At 37.2% G+C, this 14137-nt stretch overlaps 1 protein-coding gene across 2 annotated transcripts in view; it reads left to right on the forward strand.

Moving 5' to 3' along the window:
* The window catches only part of PALLD (palladin, cytoskeletal associated protein), a 215056-nt gene that overhangs the window by 179088 nt on the left and 21831 nt on the right, over nt 1-14137 (forward strand). The window contains exons 13-15 of one of the 2 annotated variants that reach the window (XM_010569938.1): nt 9928-10063; nt 12431-12532; nt 13103-13153. In XM_010569938.1, coding sequence (XP_010568240.1) covers nt 9928-10063; nt 12431-12532; nt 13103-13153 — 289 coding nt within the window. The remainder of the gene's footprint in view (nt 1-9927; nt 10064-12430; nt 12533-13102; nt 13154-14137) is intronic. The other variant, XM_010569939.1, reaches the window with a different exon arrangement.

The following is a 14137-nucleotide window of genomic DNA, read 5'->3' on the forward strand; positions in this document are numbered from 1 at the left end:
GTTTTGAGCCACTCTCAGTATCCTATAACCTCAGCCCGTAGTCTCACAATGTACTGCATGATCTCCAAGATCCATTGACTGAAAAGGATGATACTGTTTCCTGACAGTGTGCTGTACAGAGTGGGTGTTAGGAAGGAATTGGAGCATTCAAAGTTTAGCTTCAGCTCAGCATCTAAAATACTAGTCAAGCCATTTAGCTTTGTCTCTGCTTCTTTGACTCTGCTTCAGTCATATGGTGGTGATACTAAGAATATGATAGTGGGTTGCTGAAAGTGAACTAGGCAGAGTTTGAAATACCTTTCATGAAAAGGAGGTACATTTTTTTACTAGACATTCCAAATACACTGTTTGAAGTGGTAGGATTTCCTCTTTAGACAATAACTTCATGATTTATTATATTTTAACGTCAGTGGAAGTAGACACAGACCTGTCATTGCATTTAGATACTTCAACACTTTCATATCAAGTGTCTCTAGCAGATAAAATGCTCTTAAAACAGTTTTCCTGTCTACTTTCAATGTTTTCATGGCTCCTTTCTCTTGCTTTGTCTTTTTTGTATGTGTATTTCAGGGTTGGTAAATCACTGTTCATATTTTGATTACATGGTCTTTTTACCATGGTTGTTTACTCTCTTCTTTCCCAGGCATAGGTGCTGTGACACTGGTAGCCAAATATCTGAAAGAAAACAATAAATATTTAGCCTTGTCAGAGTGGCTTGTAATTACCACAAAACATTGTTTGGCAGAGTAAGAAATTCTGCAGACTATTTTCATAAGCTATGCATCTTGATATACTGTGGAATTTATTGAATAATTGTTTAATTTTTCATACATTTCAATGATTGTTTCATTATTAAATCTTAGAACAATTACAGATCTGCTCCTCAGAATCAGTACTTAGGCATCATTATTATTTTCTTCAGATTGCTTTTGTGGTAGAAGCAGAATAAAGGTAAAGTAAAAAACATTTCAGGTGGAGGTAATTATTTTTGAGAATGGTCCGAGGCAGCATCAGTGAAGTTTTCTGTAAAATAGAAAATACAGTGGTTGTATAAAAAACAGCAGAGTCTTCATTTCTCCTCATGGGGTCAGACCTTCCATCCATCAGCTTTCTTCAGGCATTTCTCTTCCAGTGTATGTATCATCTTTGTTCTACTTAAAAGAAAAATTAACCCAAGGAGGTGGTGTGCCTTTTTTACATAGGAGGTCAGACAAAACATTTCTAACTCTTTCTTCCATCCCCATGCTCTGTCTGTGAGCCCATGAGTAGTAAATACCATGCTAAAGTTTCAGCTAAGGGTTGACATTTTCCTTGGTTTTGGGTCCTGAGACTCTGTGGAAGTGATAGCATTATCTAAACCTGTTTGATCAAATGACTATTCTTTCCAGTCGATAGATTTGGAAACATTGCACTGGGGTTTTTTTGTTTGTTTGGGGTGGGGTTTTTTGTTGTTTTTTAACAACACTTATTCTTATAGCCTTGCCTGAATCATGGGAATAGCTACTTATGAATTTACTACATTTTATTTGGACATCTGAATCATGGAAAGCAGCTTTGTGTCATTAGTACCTACTAATTCACCTTTAAATATTTTAAGCATTTATTTGCAATAATTGTATGGTAAATGTATCAGTTCAATAAAATAGATATCATCTTTCCAGTAAGCTCTAGACACTTTGTAGTGACCAGCATTTTCAAGCTGTGACTGTGGTGGTGTTAGCTGAACAAGCTTTGGGAATAACCTTTTTTTTTAATTGATGAAGCAGCTTTGATAAATTCATGTCTTGCCAGAGCATAGTGTTATTAAAAAAAGAGAAGTGCTGGTGGAACTGCATAGCTAATTAAGTGCTTAAGGGAATTATGAACACTCGTCAGTTATTTCTGAAGTAAAACTTGGCTGGAGTTAAGATTGTTGGATATTGTTCTTAAAAATCTCAGTTCTTCCTTTCTTTACCTAAAGAAAACTCTAGGGTGGGTGGGTGGATATGTTGGACTCAGGTTAGCTTTTGGTTACAAAAGACTTGCAGGAAGCAGAGTTAATGTCACAGAAACCTAGAATTGAGGGGGGTTTGTCCACAGTTAAATCTGTAGAAGCTAGAATCTGGTCTTCACTGTTCATAGAAAAAACAAATTATATCTGTATGAAGAGAAATAAGTATACTTACAAATTCTAGGTAAGCACATACATTGGTAAGTTCACGTGAGCATTTGTGGAAGAAAAATTAATCCCATGAGAAGGATTTAGTGGCTATTTAGTGAATATATAAATAACAAGAATGTAAATCCTACTACAAAAAGGTGTGGAGTGATCCAGCCTGGAGAAATGGAATCTCTAAGTATAAAAACCATGTATTGTCAGATATATGTATATTCTTTTGAAAGCAACTTGAAAAATTACAGTATTTTCTCAAACTAGACACTTTTCCTTAAAGTGGACTTAAAGTAAATATCTTCAGTAGTATTACCTTAGTCACAAACAGAAAAAAATCTGACTGTATAGAATTGGTGAAAGAACATGACTTTCTGGAAAAGAATGGAAAATGGAAGAGAAAACATTGTTTTCAAGACAAGATTGTCTATAGTATCTTGTAAAATGTAATTAAATAAGCTGCTCCTATCACTCTGCATAATAAATTCAACTGCTGTTTCAATCATCCCTAGAATCTTAAATCCAAATCTTAAAGGAGATTCCGTGGGAATCATGAAAATAGCAACATCAGAGAGAGATCTACACTTTTTTCCCCCTCCGAATCAGAGCTGCTGGTCTCTTCTTGCAGCTGTGTACTGTGACTTGTCCATTGAATTCTGTCTCAAATAGCACTGAAGCAAATATTTTAGTAACCCTTATGTTCCTTAAATCAGTTAGCAATGATGGTCACAACTCTGAGGAAAAGCTACACTTCTCCATCTTTTTATCTTACAGCTTTCAACAGTCTCCCAGTACAAATGCCAGCTTTCATTTTGGAGTCAACTGTATTGCTGTCCTATGTAGACTGGACATTTACTTTTACCATTCCTGTAAGTTATGTCTGTCACAACTGTAAAAAAATGGAGGTTACCTACAGTATGATTGATGTGAAAGTAGCGATATGTAGGAGGAAGTACCTTGATTAAGAATTTCAACATCAAACTGAGAGGAAAGGTCAGGGTGTTTTCCTGCTTCTGAGGGAGCTCACCTCATCTCTGTATGCTGCCTATTCAGTCACATCTGGAGTTATCCTGGGATCTCAGGAAAATATATCTGAAGACAAGTATTTCTGTAACTGGAAAAACTCTAGCAAATATTAGTGTTTGCATTCCTTCCCAACCCCCAATTTTCCTAAGCTATTGCTCCTGTCCATTAGACCATTTTTGTTTAAAATTTCTTGATTTATTGTGTTGCACCTTCTTTTCCCATGGCTCAAATACTACTAGTGGCTGTTAGGCCAACACCTGAGTGGTTTATCTGCGATATCAGATCACTTCTTGTTGATTGTGCTAAGAAGCGGCTCATACTGGGGGCTTTGTTTTTGCACAATGTAACACCTATGCACGTGATTATCATGAAATACGTGTCTATATCAGCTTTTTTGAAATATGATGAATGCATGTTTGTTCTTCTTGAACTTTGAAATCCAGGTTGTGCCCCAGATCTAATCAGTTAAAGTTGCTCAAAAGCAGAGATCAAGGATTTAACATGGAGACACACAGACAGTTGCCAAAATAACTGATCTACTGTATCCTGACAATCATTGCATCTGGAATTCTTAATTTTCAAGATGGTTTTATCCAGTTCTTTTTCTAAATGGTATTTGCAGATGCTTAAGAATGTTGTAAGATGACAAGTGAACTTAACTAAGGGAATTAGTACATATACCTCTCTGTTGAAAAGAGAGGCAGGCTGTTTGCAGCATTGCTTTGCAGCTTTTTTTGGTCTGCAGATTTTTTTCTTCAGAGGAGTTAATTTTATAACTTCCTTATTTTAAGCAGATCTGAATGCCACAGAAACATCTGTGAATGTAGAAGCCAAGTACAGTGCTTGATAGTTGTGGAGACCTTAACCAGTAGCCTTTCATCAACTGGAATAAAGGGTAATATTTTGGATATATTACCTTTTCTGAGTCCAGTGTAAGTTTTTCTTCACATGCTTCTGACATTTAACTTGTTTTCAAGATTTCAGGACTATGAGGACTGTGCCAGCCTTTTCTACATTCGGGAGCAGTCAGTGCTTTAGTGATTTCTTCTTGGCCATCAGTTTTAGCATAAAGCTGGTAACAATCATAAATGCAGATAAGGTTATCGGTTACAGAATAGGTAGTATTATTTAAATTTATATCCAAATATGTGGACATACTTTGAAAAGCATATGGCACTTGTGTTTCTATGGTAACCAGTGCAGCATGAGGCAGAGGGATAACTTGCTCAAGTAGGGAAGTTCAGTTCAAACAGGAGAATGAAAAAGAAGTAATTCTTCTTTTAATGAGTAAAAATGCATTTTTAAAGATAAGCCTTAGAAAAATAAATTTTTGTGGTAGGCATGCAGTTTGTAGCTGAGTTGTTCTCTGTGTTATCTAATCATTAAGAAGGATCAACTTGCTCAGAAATATATATTATTCATCTCAGTCTTGATCCTATCCAATGCTGAGGCATGATTTATTTATTTTTTTCAACTACGGTTTCATAACCTTTTCTTGGGTGGTAGAAATAATTGAACTTTTGTTACCTTTGTTTCATTTAGAACAAGTCATCCTTAGTCAGGTCTGTGCCTCAGGCATTCCCTTAATTCAGATGCATGTAACATCACATTACTGAACAGAGCTGACTCCTGGTCTCCACAGCTTGTATGACAAGATCAGACTAAAGCGATTTTAATATGCAGCTGCAGCTTCCAAGTTTGTGACCTGTTACAGTGCTTGTAGTAACTTTGTTCTTACAGTAAGTGAAAAATGTATTAAGTGGGCAGAAATTAGCTGTATTTTTGGAAGGCTTTAGTTTTAAAGGAAAAATCAAGTTGCTGTTGATTACCTCAGTACCAGAGAATTGATTTGGATTTCTGTGAAACTGAGCCATACTGGCTGCAAACAGGAATTTGTTCTTGGAAGGATAACAACAGCCAGCCTGTTGCCCTTGTTTACACTGTAAAAGGTACACAGGAAAAGAGGGAATCACATCCAGCGAGCACTCTGTGTAATTAAAACATGAAAAGTACTGCTGGTTTGGCCTTCTTTCTAAACAAATGTTAGGGCAAATGCTCAAAACTAAGGAGAGCCAAGACAAAGTTGAAAAAATCTTTGCTGTGGAAAATCTCTGTATGAATTAAGATGACTGAGTTTTGGCAATTCTGTTGCACCCTTTCTGACCAAAAGAATTCAGACTTGTGTGCTTTTATCTACATCTGTATTCAGACCCTCAGTGACTTAAGTGATGCATGTTTCAGAGGTGCTTAAAATCTATGTGAGTTGCAGCCTGATTCTCAAAGGCTGGTAGTTTCTTTGCACATTTGTGGTGGTGGTTGTGTGCTCAAGACTAATAGTGTCAATATCTTGAAATATGCCTTCTGAACATACAAATACATAAATGAATTGGCAGAATGTTTTGTTTGGTATTATCCCTGAGAAAAGATGAAAAGAAAGATGATGAGTCACTAAGCAGGACACAAATCTTACAAACTTAATGCATCCAGATAAACGCATGTAAGGATGGTGAAAAATATTTGCAAAAGCAGCTGAAGAAAGTTTGCTGCCAGGCTGTCTTGACATGTAAACTATATCGCAAGCTGAATGGAGCTGTGCTTTGGAGGATAGATTTACCAAGGACCTCCTATTTCTTGCCATTGCCTTGTAGCTGTTTTGAAATGCATCTTAAGAATGTATGTCTTAAGAGCTAACTTGGTGTGGAGGTATGTATGTATACATATATATTTATGTACATATATTAAAGTGTATATATGTAGAGAAAGAAAGATTCTAAAGAGGGGGTGGAAATAGAGAATCTGCAGGAGGAATTACATTTCCTCATTCACGTCGCTTTTTTTTTTTTTTTTTTTTTTTTGGCCTAATTTAAAGTAGTCCTGCAAGAGAAAGACAGGTTTTCTAAAGGCATTTGAAGAAATTTTGACTGATACTCATTTTTATAATTACATTTTTAAACCAACTACTTCCTTGCTTAAATACTTATTTGTAAATGTAAGTAAAGAGAAGAGAATCTATTGTTCAGTCAAGTTGCCTTGACCGGGTCGTGGATGACACTTCCACACCCTCTGGGTAAAGCTCAGGATGTTCTGGCACATAACCAGAAATCTGGAAGGTTGTTAGGGTGTCTGCCTCTCCTGTTAAAAGCCACCAGGGATCCCCAGGCCATTGCTGAAATATTTGCATACCTTGTTCTTAAATAAAATTCCTTAGCTTCCCTACATGACTTGTTCTAGTGTTTAACTGTCACTGTTGGAGGGTGGAGAAAGGAGAGCTCTACATTGTTTTTGTCGAAGCTAGGCCTGTTGTTCTTCAAGCTGTTGTCTACTTGTCCTCCTCAATAGACACGGAAGATCATTGAATGCCAGCTATTTTCTGATGTTTTATGTTTGATTCACCTCTCTATCTTAATTCTCCTCATTTCCTACCTAAATAAACAAGATATTTTGTGTGTGTGTGTGACATAGCTTGTCACAAAAGCTATGGTTTTAAAACCATCTGACAGTTTTCTTGTTCTAAAACTTTCTAATTTGCTGTATTTTTCTTGAAGAGCAGTGGATAAACTGTATTCAGTGTCCAACAGCAAGGAATAAAAGAAAACAATGAAGTTTCATGTCTTATGCTAATGTGTCCCAGAATTATATTTCTTTTCCTTTTGAAATAATGGTGTTATTGTCCAAGTTTTAATCTCACAGATTCTTGAGAGGGGCTTAATATGTTAGTGCTAATTTTCCATTTGTATTGCTGTCATGCTTTGAACATTTTTCCTGAGTTTCATCATCATTAGACCACCTCTAGACTAATTATGAAGATTACTGTAAATGACAGTTGTTACCTGCAAATGAGTTTCAACCTCTGCAAGTTCAGTGTCATCAGCCAATTTGAGAAACACGCTTTTTTATTTCACTGTTCCAGTTGTTAAGGTTCAAATACTAAGTACTGAACTTAGTATACATAGACCTTTGAAAGAGCTTACTGGTCTATATTCTTCCAGTTTGATGGAAAGAAAAAAACCCAACCCTCTCTGAATAGCTTTTTCAGATAGTTATGCAGCCATATAAAAGAAATTTCAGCCAGACTCTGTTTCCCTGATTTACTAGGGAACTTAACTGCAGCTCCTGAAGGCTTACTCAGAAGCCATAAACTGAAGTGTATCAAAGCTATTTCTTTTTGCCTATCTGCATGCCCTTCAGCCTGACAGAGAGAGAAATGTGAGGTTTGATATGATTAATTTTAATTTCCTTATTATCCTACATTGTTTTGAAATGGACTGTAATACTGTTTTCTTATATTCAGTATGGACGTTGAACTTAATGACCTGTAATTCTCTTGGTTCTCCTTCCCCTTTGAAAAATGGGTGTGTTTGCTTGGGGCTTTCTGTTTTCAGAGATAACTGATAATTCAGAAAATGCTTTCACTTGTTACTTGAAATCCACTCCAGAGCACTTAGCCCATCCCCCTCTTTTTGTGCAGTGTTGTGACTTTCTCGGGTAAACTATACGTTTTACCTTTACAGCCTATTGAGTGGAAAGCATAAGCAGGCCTTTTTCTGCTAAGACTCTTTTTATCATTCAAGTATGAAATTTGTAAGAATGTGAAATGAAAACTATTTCTTAAATGTATCACTTGGAATTTTTGAGGTAAGATGCACGTCTCCATTAAAAGCTCGCACAGGGCTTCTTCAAGGTGAAGCCAAATTTGAAATTTGCTGCCTTGAAGTTGGCCGGATTTTTTTTGTGTGTGTGTGTCCATATTTAAAAAGGAACAAAGTTCGGTTCCATGGCAGTGCTTGGCTGGGTGGGGGAAGAGGCTGGAAAGTGAAGGGAAAGACTGTGAGAAGAGAGTCAGATGCCACCTCCCCACTAGCCTTCCAGCAGTTGGTCCAGTCTTCCTGTGGGACATTAACTTCTGATTCCCTCTTCCCACTTTCTCCTGTCCATTTTCCTTCCATATCTTCCTTTACATTTACTGTCCCCAAATTTCTTGAGTTACTGAAGCATCTCTTTCTTGAAGACACCTTACCACTTCCTCTTAGCATTCTCTTATCTCCCTGTAGAAGGATAGTTTTCCTCACTTCTTCCCCAAAACAGAGTGGAAGAGATTTTCTTTGTTACTGTGACTGAGAAGATCCCAGCGAAACGCTGAGACAATTACTCTGCTTGGTGACTGAGATCTCCAGCTAATGGCTGAATGTTTCTAGGGTGAAGGATGTTGTTCTCTGGCTCTTTGCAACATTAGGCAAATGTCTGCTCTTCTTCTGCTGTGATTTAATGTGAAAATGCAGTTCTTTTTACAATAACTTCACCATTTTCCCATTTTAAATTTACTTTCAGTAACAGAATATGAAATGTTTTAGGAATTTAGACAGAAATGTTTCCAATTTTTGTCTTCTCCATCTATTCACTTAATTCCTTTTTGGCTTTTGACAGCATATGTGTATTGTTTCATTTTAACTAATGCTAAAAATTACCATTGAAAACACTTGCTGAAGAATGAAGTTTCTCTAACCACGTTACGGAAACATAGTACCAAACAATATCCAAGAAAATTTGTTATCTTGTATGATTCTTGTTTAACATTTTGGTGCTGGTAATTAAATTATTAAGTTGTGTATTGGAAAGAAGTTTACCCCTTACATGTTAGTCTGACTTTTTCCATCTCTGTCCTCTGAGTTTGGCAATTTATTTGATTCGATTCCATATTTTGCATAAGTCATTCCCATGTAATGGGCTGAGCCCTATTCATGATGAAGTTAACCCCCCCCCCAACTAATGTTGAATCAGTATTGATGTTTTAAACGATAATGTATGACTTCACTGGAGAAATGGGTGTGCTATGAGTTTCAAATACTGATAGCAATGTTGATTTCTTCACAACTGTGTAAGAACAGCTGATCTCCAGTAGAAACCACCGTTATTGGGCATTTCTAGCAACAGAGCCATCATAACATTACTGAAAAGTGTTAAATATTAGTGCAGACTGGAAAAAAATTTCCTGTGCCATTCCAGAAAATGAGAGCAAGACATCCTGAATGTGCAATCATAACTTGTAGACTGGTATGAGGAATACCTTAGCCCTGTGAATACAAACTGCCAAGTGGTTGCTATTCCGCTGTGAAACCCTGCTGCTGAACACTGCTTTACAGGGATGATTTTTCTTTTTGCCAGTGTAACCTAGACCCTGTGAAGTCTCTGACTCTTCTTTCAGAAATGACATTTACATGTTGCCTTCTGGGTATGTGTTCAGAGATATGAAGAATAAACATGAAGTTATGCACTGTGTATTGCAAAGCTGTAACAAGGAATTAGTTAATAAATAATATAGGAAATTAATAATTAACTTCCTTGTCTTAACATCTTTCTGATCTTTAACCACCTGGTACTTCACAGGAAACTAGTTTATCTTCCATCCCCACTTATCTAGTCATGCTTTCTCTTTCATGTTTCCTCTCACTTTGCTTTATTGCCATCGCTCATCAGTTTCCTCTTTAAGTGTATGGCGTTTACAGCCACCACTACGCAATCCTGAGCCCTATTTTAACAAATGCATGAATAAAGCATAGTTTCAACTTTTGTCCTTAAACTAACCATTTAATCAGTGATGTGAGTTAGAAGGGACAGCATAGTAAGTAAGGTGCCAGACCTCTAATTTCAAAGACACAATGTTGTTTTCGTCGCTAATAGCAGTGATTCCAGATAAATTTCTGAATAACAATGATTTCAGGAAAGCTCATGAATTTTCCTGTACTGTTTTGCAGGGGATTTCCCAAGAAAACAGGCAGAACTGCTAGGATAGCATCAGATGAAGAGATTCAAGGGTCAAAAGATGCTGTAATTCAGGATCTGGAAAGAAAACTTCGCTTCAAGGAAGACCTTTTGAACAATGGGCAACCGGTATAAAAACATAAAATACCCTGGAGAATGGGAGTGGGCATGAAGGGTAGTTTCTCAGATATGCTGCATATAAAATAATTGTGGGTAGATTATTTTTATATTTTATGTATTTGTTATTTTAAATTGCATGTCCAAGGCTGCATTTCCATAAGGAATGATAGTATACATTTTGGCCTATTGTTCCTTCTCCTGTTGGGCAACTTTACTTGGACTTAGCAAAGCAATGGAGGGCTCAAAGATGATGAATTCGCCTAAGAAGCCTGCACAACCTGTACATCAAGGGCTTTTTCAGCCTCAGAGGCCGTTTGCTTTTGACTGTTCATCACTGGGTGGCTGGCCAGTAAGCATATGCATAGCTCTTGATCAGTCCAGGCTCATTCTACCTTTTGCCCAGCTGTCGGGCAATGGGGGAAGGAATAGGTGGTAAGTGGACATTGGAGGGGGACAGGGCAGTTCATTGTGAGAAACAAACACATTAGGAATCAGGCATCATTAGATCCTGCAGCTGTAGGACTTTTTTGACCAATAGAATAAAAAACAACCTGTAGTACTAACTTACAGACTTTATCAAGAATTAACGGTCTGCTTGAGGAGTCAAGAAATGAGGTAAAATGGGCAAGTGTATCAAACAATTGAAATGCACAGCCGCAAAGTTCTCCATTAATTTTTGTGCATTTTAGCATATGCATAAAAGATAAAATACCAAATTCTTCCCACTCAGAGTTGATGAGAAGCAACTCTCCTAAGACTTGATTACAGTTATTAAAGCATTGATTTAAATGTCTTTGAAGCAGGAATCTCTTCTAAGAGGAAAGTAATTTTAAAAATGTAGACTGTCACCCCTGTTTGTCAATGAAGTGTCTTCAAAAGCATCTGAATGCCTTGGGAGACCTTTGTGTCACTGAAAGGTATTGTGCTTTAGGTTTCTCAGGACCATGCTCGGAAGTTTGCTGTTTGCTACTGTGTCTGAGATGTGGACTATGGTGGTTTAGTTCAAGACAGCCCACGAGTCAGACTATCTACTCCACAGCTGCTGGATTCTGGTTCTCAATAAGGACAATGGAGTGAAGTAGGGAGAATGTTCAGAGCAAGGAGTGCTGCTGTACTTACCTTTCCCCATTGACTGCATAGGGTTTGGCAGTTTCCCATAGCAGTTAAGCAGAATCACTCCCATAGTGTATAAGTTGCCATTTTTTCAAAGGAGGTGGGCTGAGCTTTGGAAATTGAGAGACGTTTGGCCTGGATAAATGAATGGAATGTCCTGAGAAAGCCCACATGGCCCAAGGAAAAAAAAAAACCAAACCCAACTGTGATCAGATGATATGGGAGCTTGAACCAAGTGAACTCTGGGTTTGTGCTTGCCTTGAGGCTTTTGCCTTGCAGATCCTGTCTTGAGTGATTCTGTTTGTGTAATCATGGCTGTGGGCACTTGGAGTCATCACAGAAGAAATTAAAGCAAAGAAAAGTTCATGACTTGCTTAGACATTTGTAACCAAGCCAAGATCGGTACTTAGTTTTCATGAGTCTCAGCCTGCTGGTTTAGCTACAATATGACATATTTTAAAAATTAATTTAAATGAGCTTTTTAAAAAATGGAAGCATTAAGTGGATGTAATGTTTTACAATTTCCATTCATTTTTCTGTTTAAATGAGGCATTTCACCATGTAATGAGTTTGCCTTTCATTCACTGGCATTTTTTTGCAATGTTGACTTGTAAGAAAGTGTCTAAGTGCCTGAAACGTGTTATTGAATGTCAAAGGAAAATTAATAATGAAATAATTGAATTGTACACTTTTCTTTTAACTTGCTTTACCATCTGAGTGTAAATTGTCTTTTATAAGTTGTCTCCTTAATTTCCAAAAGAACAAGAAGAATAGAAATAAAAAACCTTAAAGAATATATTTTTCTATAAAGCTGTCATATTTTTGACAAAATAATCAAGTAGTGTAGTATCTCCTTAGCATTTTTGGCAGGGTTTTCTGCCACGTGGTTCTAATGTAAAAATTGAGCAGAATGACTAGGAGTAAGGTTTGGGATGATTTGACATGCACTTTTTTGATGGCCATGCTGATTTAAGCAGTTCCTATTGCTCATTCCTGCCCAAGTTTCTGGCAAGAGGATGGAAACAAATGGCAGAGTCAGGGCAAGGGTTGCTTAAGCCAGAAGAGCCATTTGTAATGCAAAAAAAATGCATTACAAACTGTGGTAGAAAATTCCTGTTAGAAACATATTGCTGTTCTCTTTTATTAACGTTACTTAAAGCACTGCTTACTAACTGCCTTGTAGTTCTTAATGAGAAATAAGAACTTTTCTTTCTTCTTTTCCCTCATCCTCATCCTCCACCCCCCCTTTTTTTTTTTCCCCAGAGATTAACTTATGAGGAGAAAATGGCTCGTCGATTGCTGGGAGCAGACAGTGCTGCAACTGTCTTCAATATACAGGAACCAGAAGAGGAGCCTGCTATACAGGTGCCACATAACTCTATAATTCCATAGGAAAATAAAAAATTTCTTTCAATTTTTCTTTTTCAGAGGCTGTGATTCTCTTTTAAAAAGTTCTATATAAGACAATAAATATACATAAGATAGGATGGTTTTGATTACAGAAGTCATATGTTATATATCAGTGAAGTAAACTGGAGGATCACATGCCTGTTGCTCAGCTTTTCCATACTGAATAAGGCTGAGAGTTCTCAAATGTGTGCTCTCTGCTTTAAACTCTTCCGTTTATCCTATTCTGTCCTGACCTTTAAGTCTCTCAAGGCAAAAATACATCTACTATCTTGAAACCATCTTCTCTTTATGTGTGTAATCTGTACTTTTTGGATGCAGACAAAAAACACAACAGAAAGTCTGCTTGAAAGGCCAGGTACACGTTCTCCATTGTTCAGATGCCAGAGTTACTATTCGGAAACGTGTAGCATTTGTTTGGTTATGTTACCACATAAAGTACATTCTCCTGACAAAAACTCTGAGAAACTGTCATGGATGCCTCTTGGTCTTCTTTCTGCCTCTTGATCTTTTTTTCTACCTTTGCAGGAAGCTCGCTCTGTTGGTGCTTCTGTAGTGAGTCCTGTGGATATTCAAAAGGTTAACATTTTCACCTTTTTTCTGTCTTGCTTTTTTGTCCATTGACTTCTTTTCTGTCATCTTTGCCCTTTCCCCTCTACTATTCTTGGTTAATAAGAAGAGGTCACCTAGCATTAATAACTGGGGAGATTTGGGGTGCACTCCATTCAAGGTGTTAAAATTGTTCTATAAGCCTAATTGTCTGAATGCAGGCGGCTTAACCACAGTAATGGCGTGCTCCAGTATCTTTCTGCTGTAGTGTTAACATACACTGATACTAACTGCCCTGCATCCAAATCGGCTGCTCTTTATATACACCGTGTGTACTTCATGGTTTACTTTTATGATAAACTTTCAGGAAAAAAAGAAATTTAAAAAAATGTCTGCAGTTTACAAAGGTATTTCTCTCTCCTTACATTTTTTACTGTTATTGAGGGGTATGATTAGTTCTGTAACCAGTCAGTAGAAAGGCTACATGTCATTCACAGACCAGAATCAATGGTAGAAGATGGGCATGTAAAAGGAGGCTTCGTATAAGACTTGTTCTATCTTAGATAAAATAAGGGTCAGAGACAATGGTCAAAGGTCATTTGAAGGCATGCCTGAATTTCTGCTGACTGAGAAGAGCATTGGCTAATAGAGATTTTTTTTATTTTTTTTCTGCTTCTGAGCTTTTTTACATTCTGGCATTATCTTTGTCACTAAGATTCAAAGCAGGACTTCTCTACTGCAAAGTAGATAGAGTGAACAGGCCAAGAAAGTACATAACTCCCTGTCACAGTAACCTTTCCCAGTACCTGAATAGCAAATTTAAACAAGCAGTAAGTGTTTTACACTGGATGAAACTTTCGACTCTTCTTTCTATATCTTGAATACTCTTATGACAAATTTTGTTTTTAAGGAAGAAGAGGTACTTTTGGCCAGACAAAAGGGACCATGGCAACAGGAGGAAAGAGAGGCAACTATCATGGACTGCCAGTGTTGCCATTCTCCCCCCCCCCGCCC

Source organism: Haliaeetus leucocephalus, unplaced genomic scaffold, assembly GCF_000737465.1.
Source record: "Haliaeetus leucocephalus isolate CR32 unplaced genomic scaffold, Haliaeetus_leucocephalus-4.0 Scaffold284, whole genome shotgun sequence".
NCBI classification, from domain to species: domain Eukaryota; kingdom Metazoa; phylum Chordata; class Aves; order Accipitriformes; family Accipitridae; genus Haliaeetus; species Haliaeetus leucocephalus.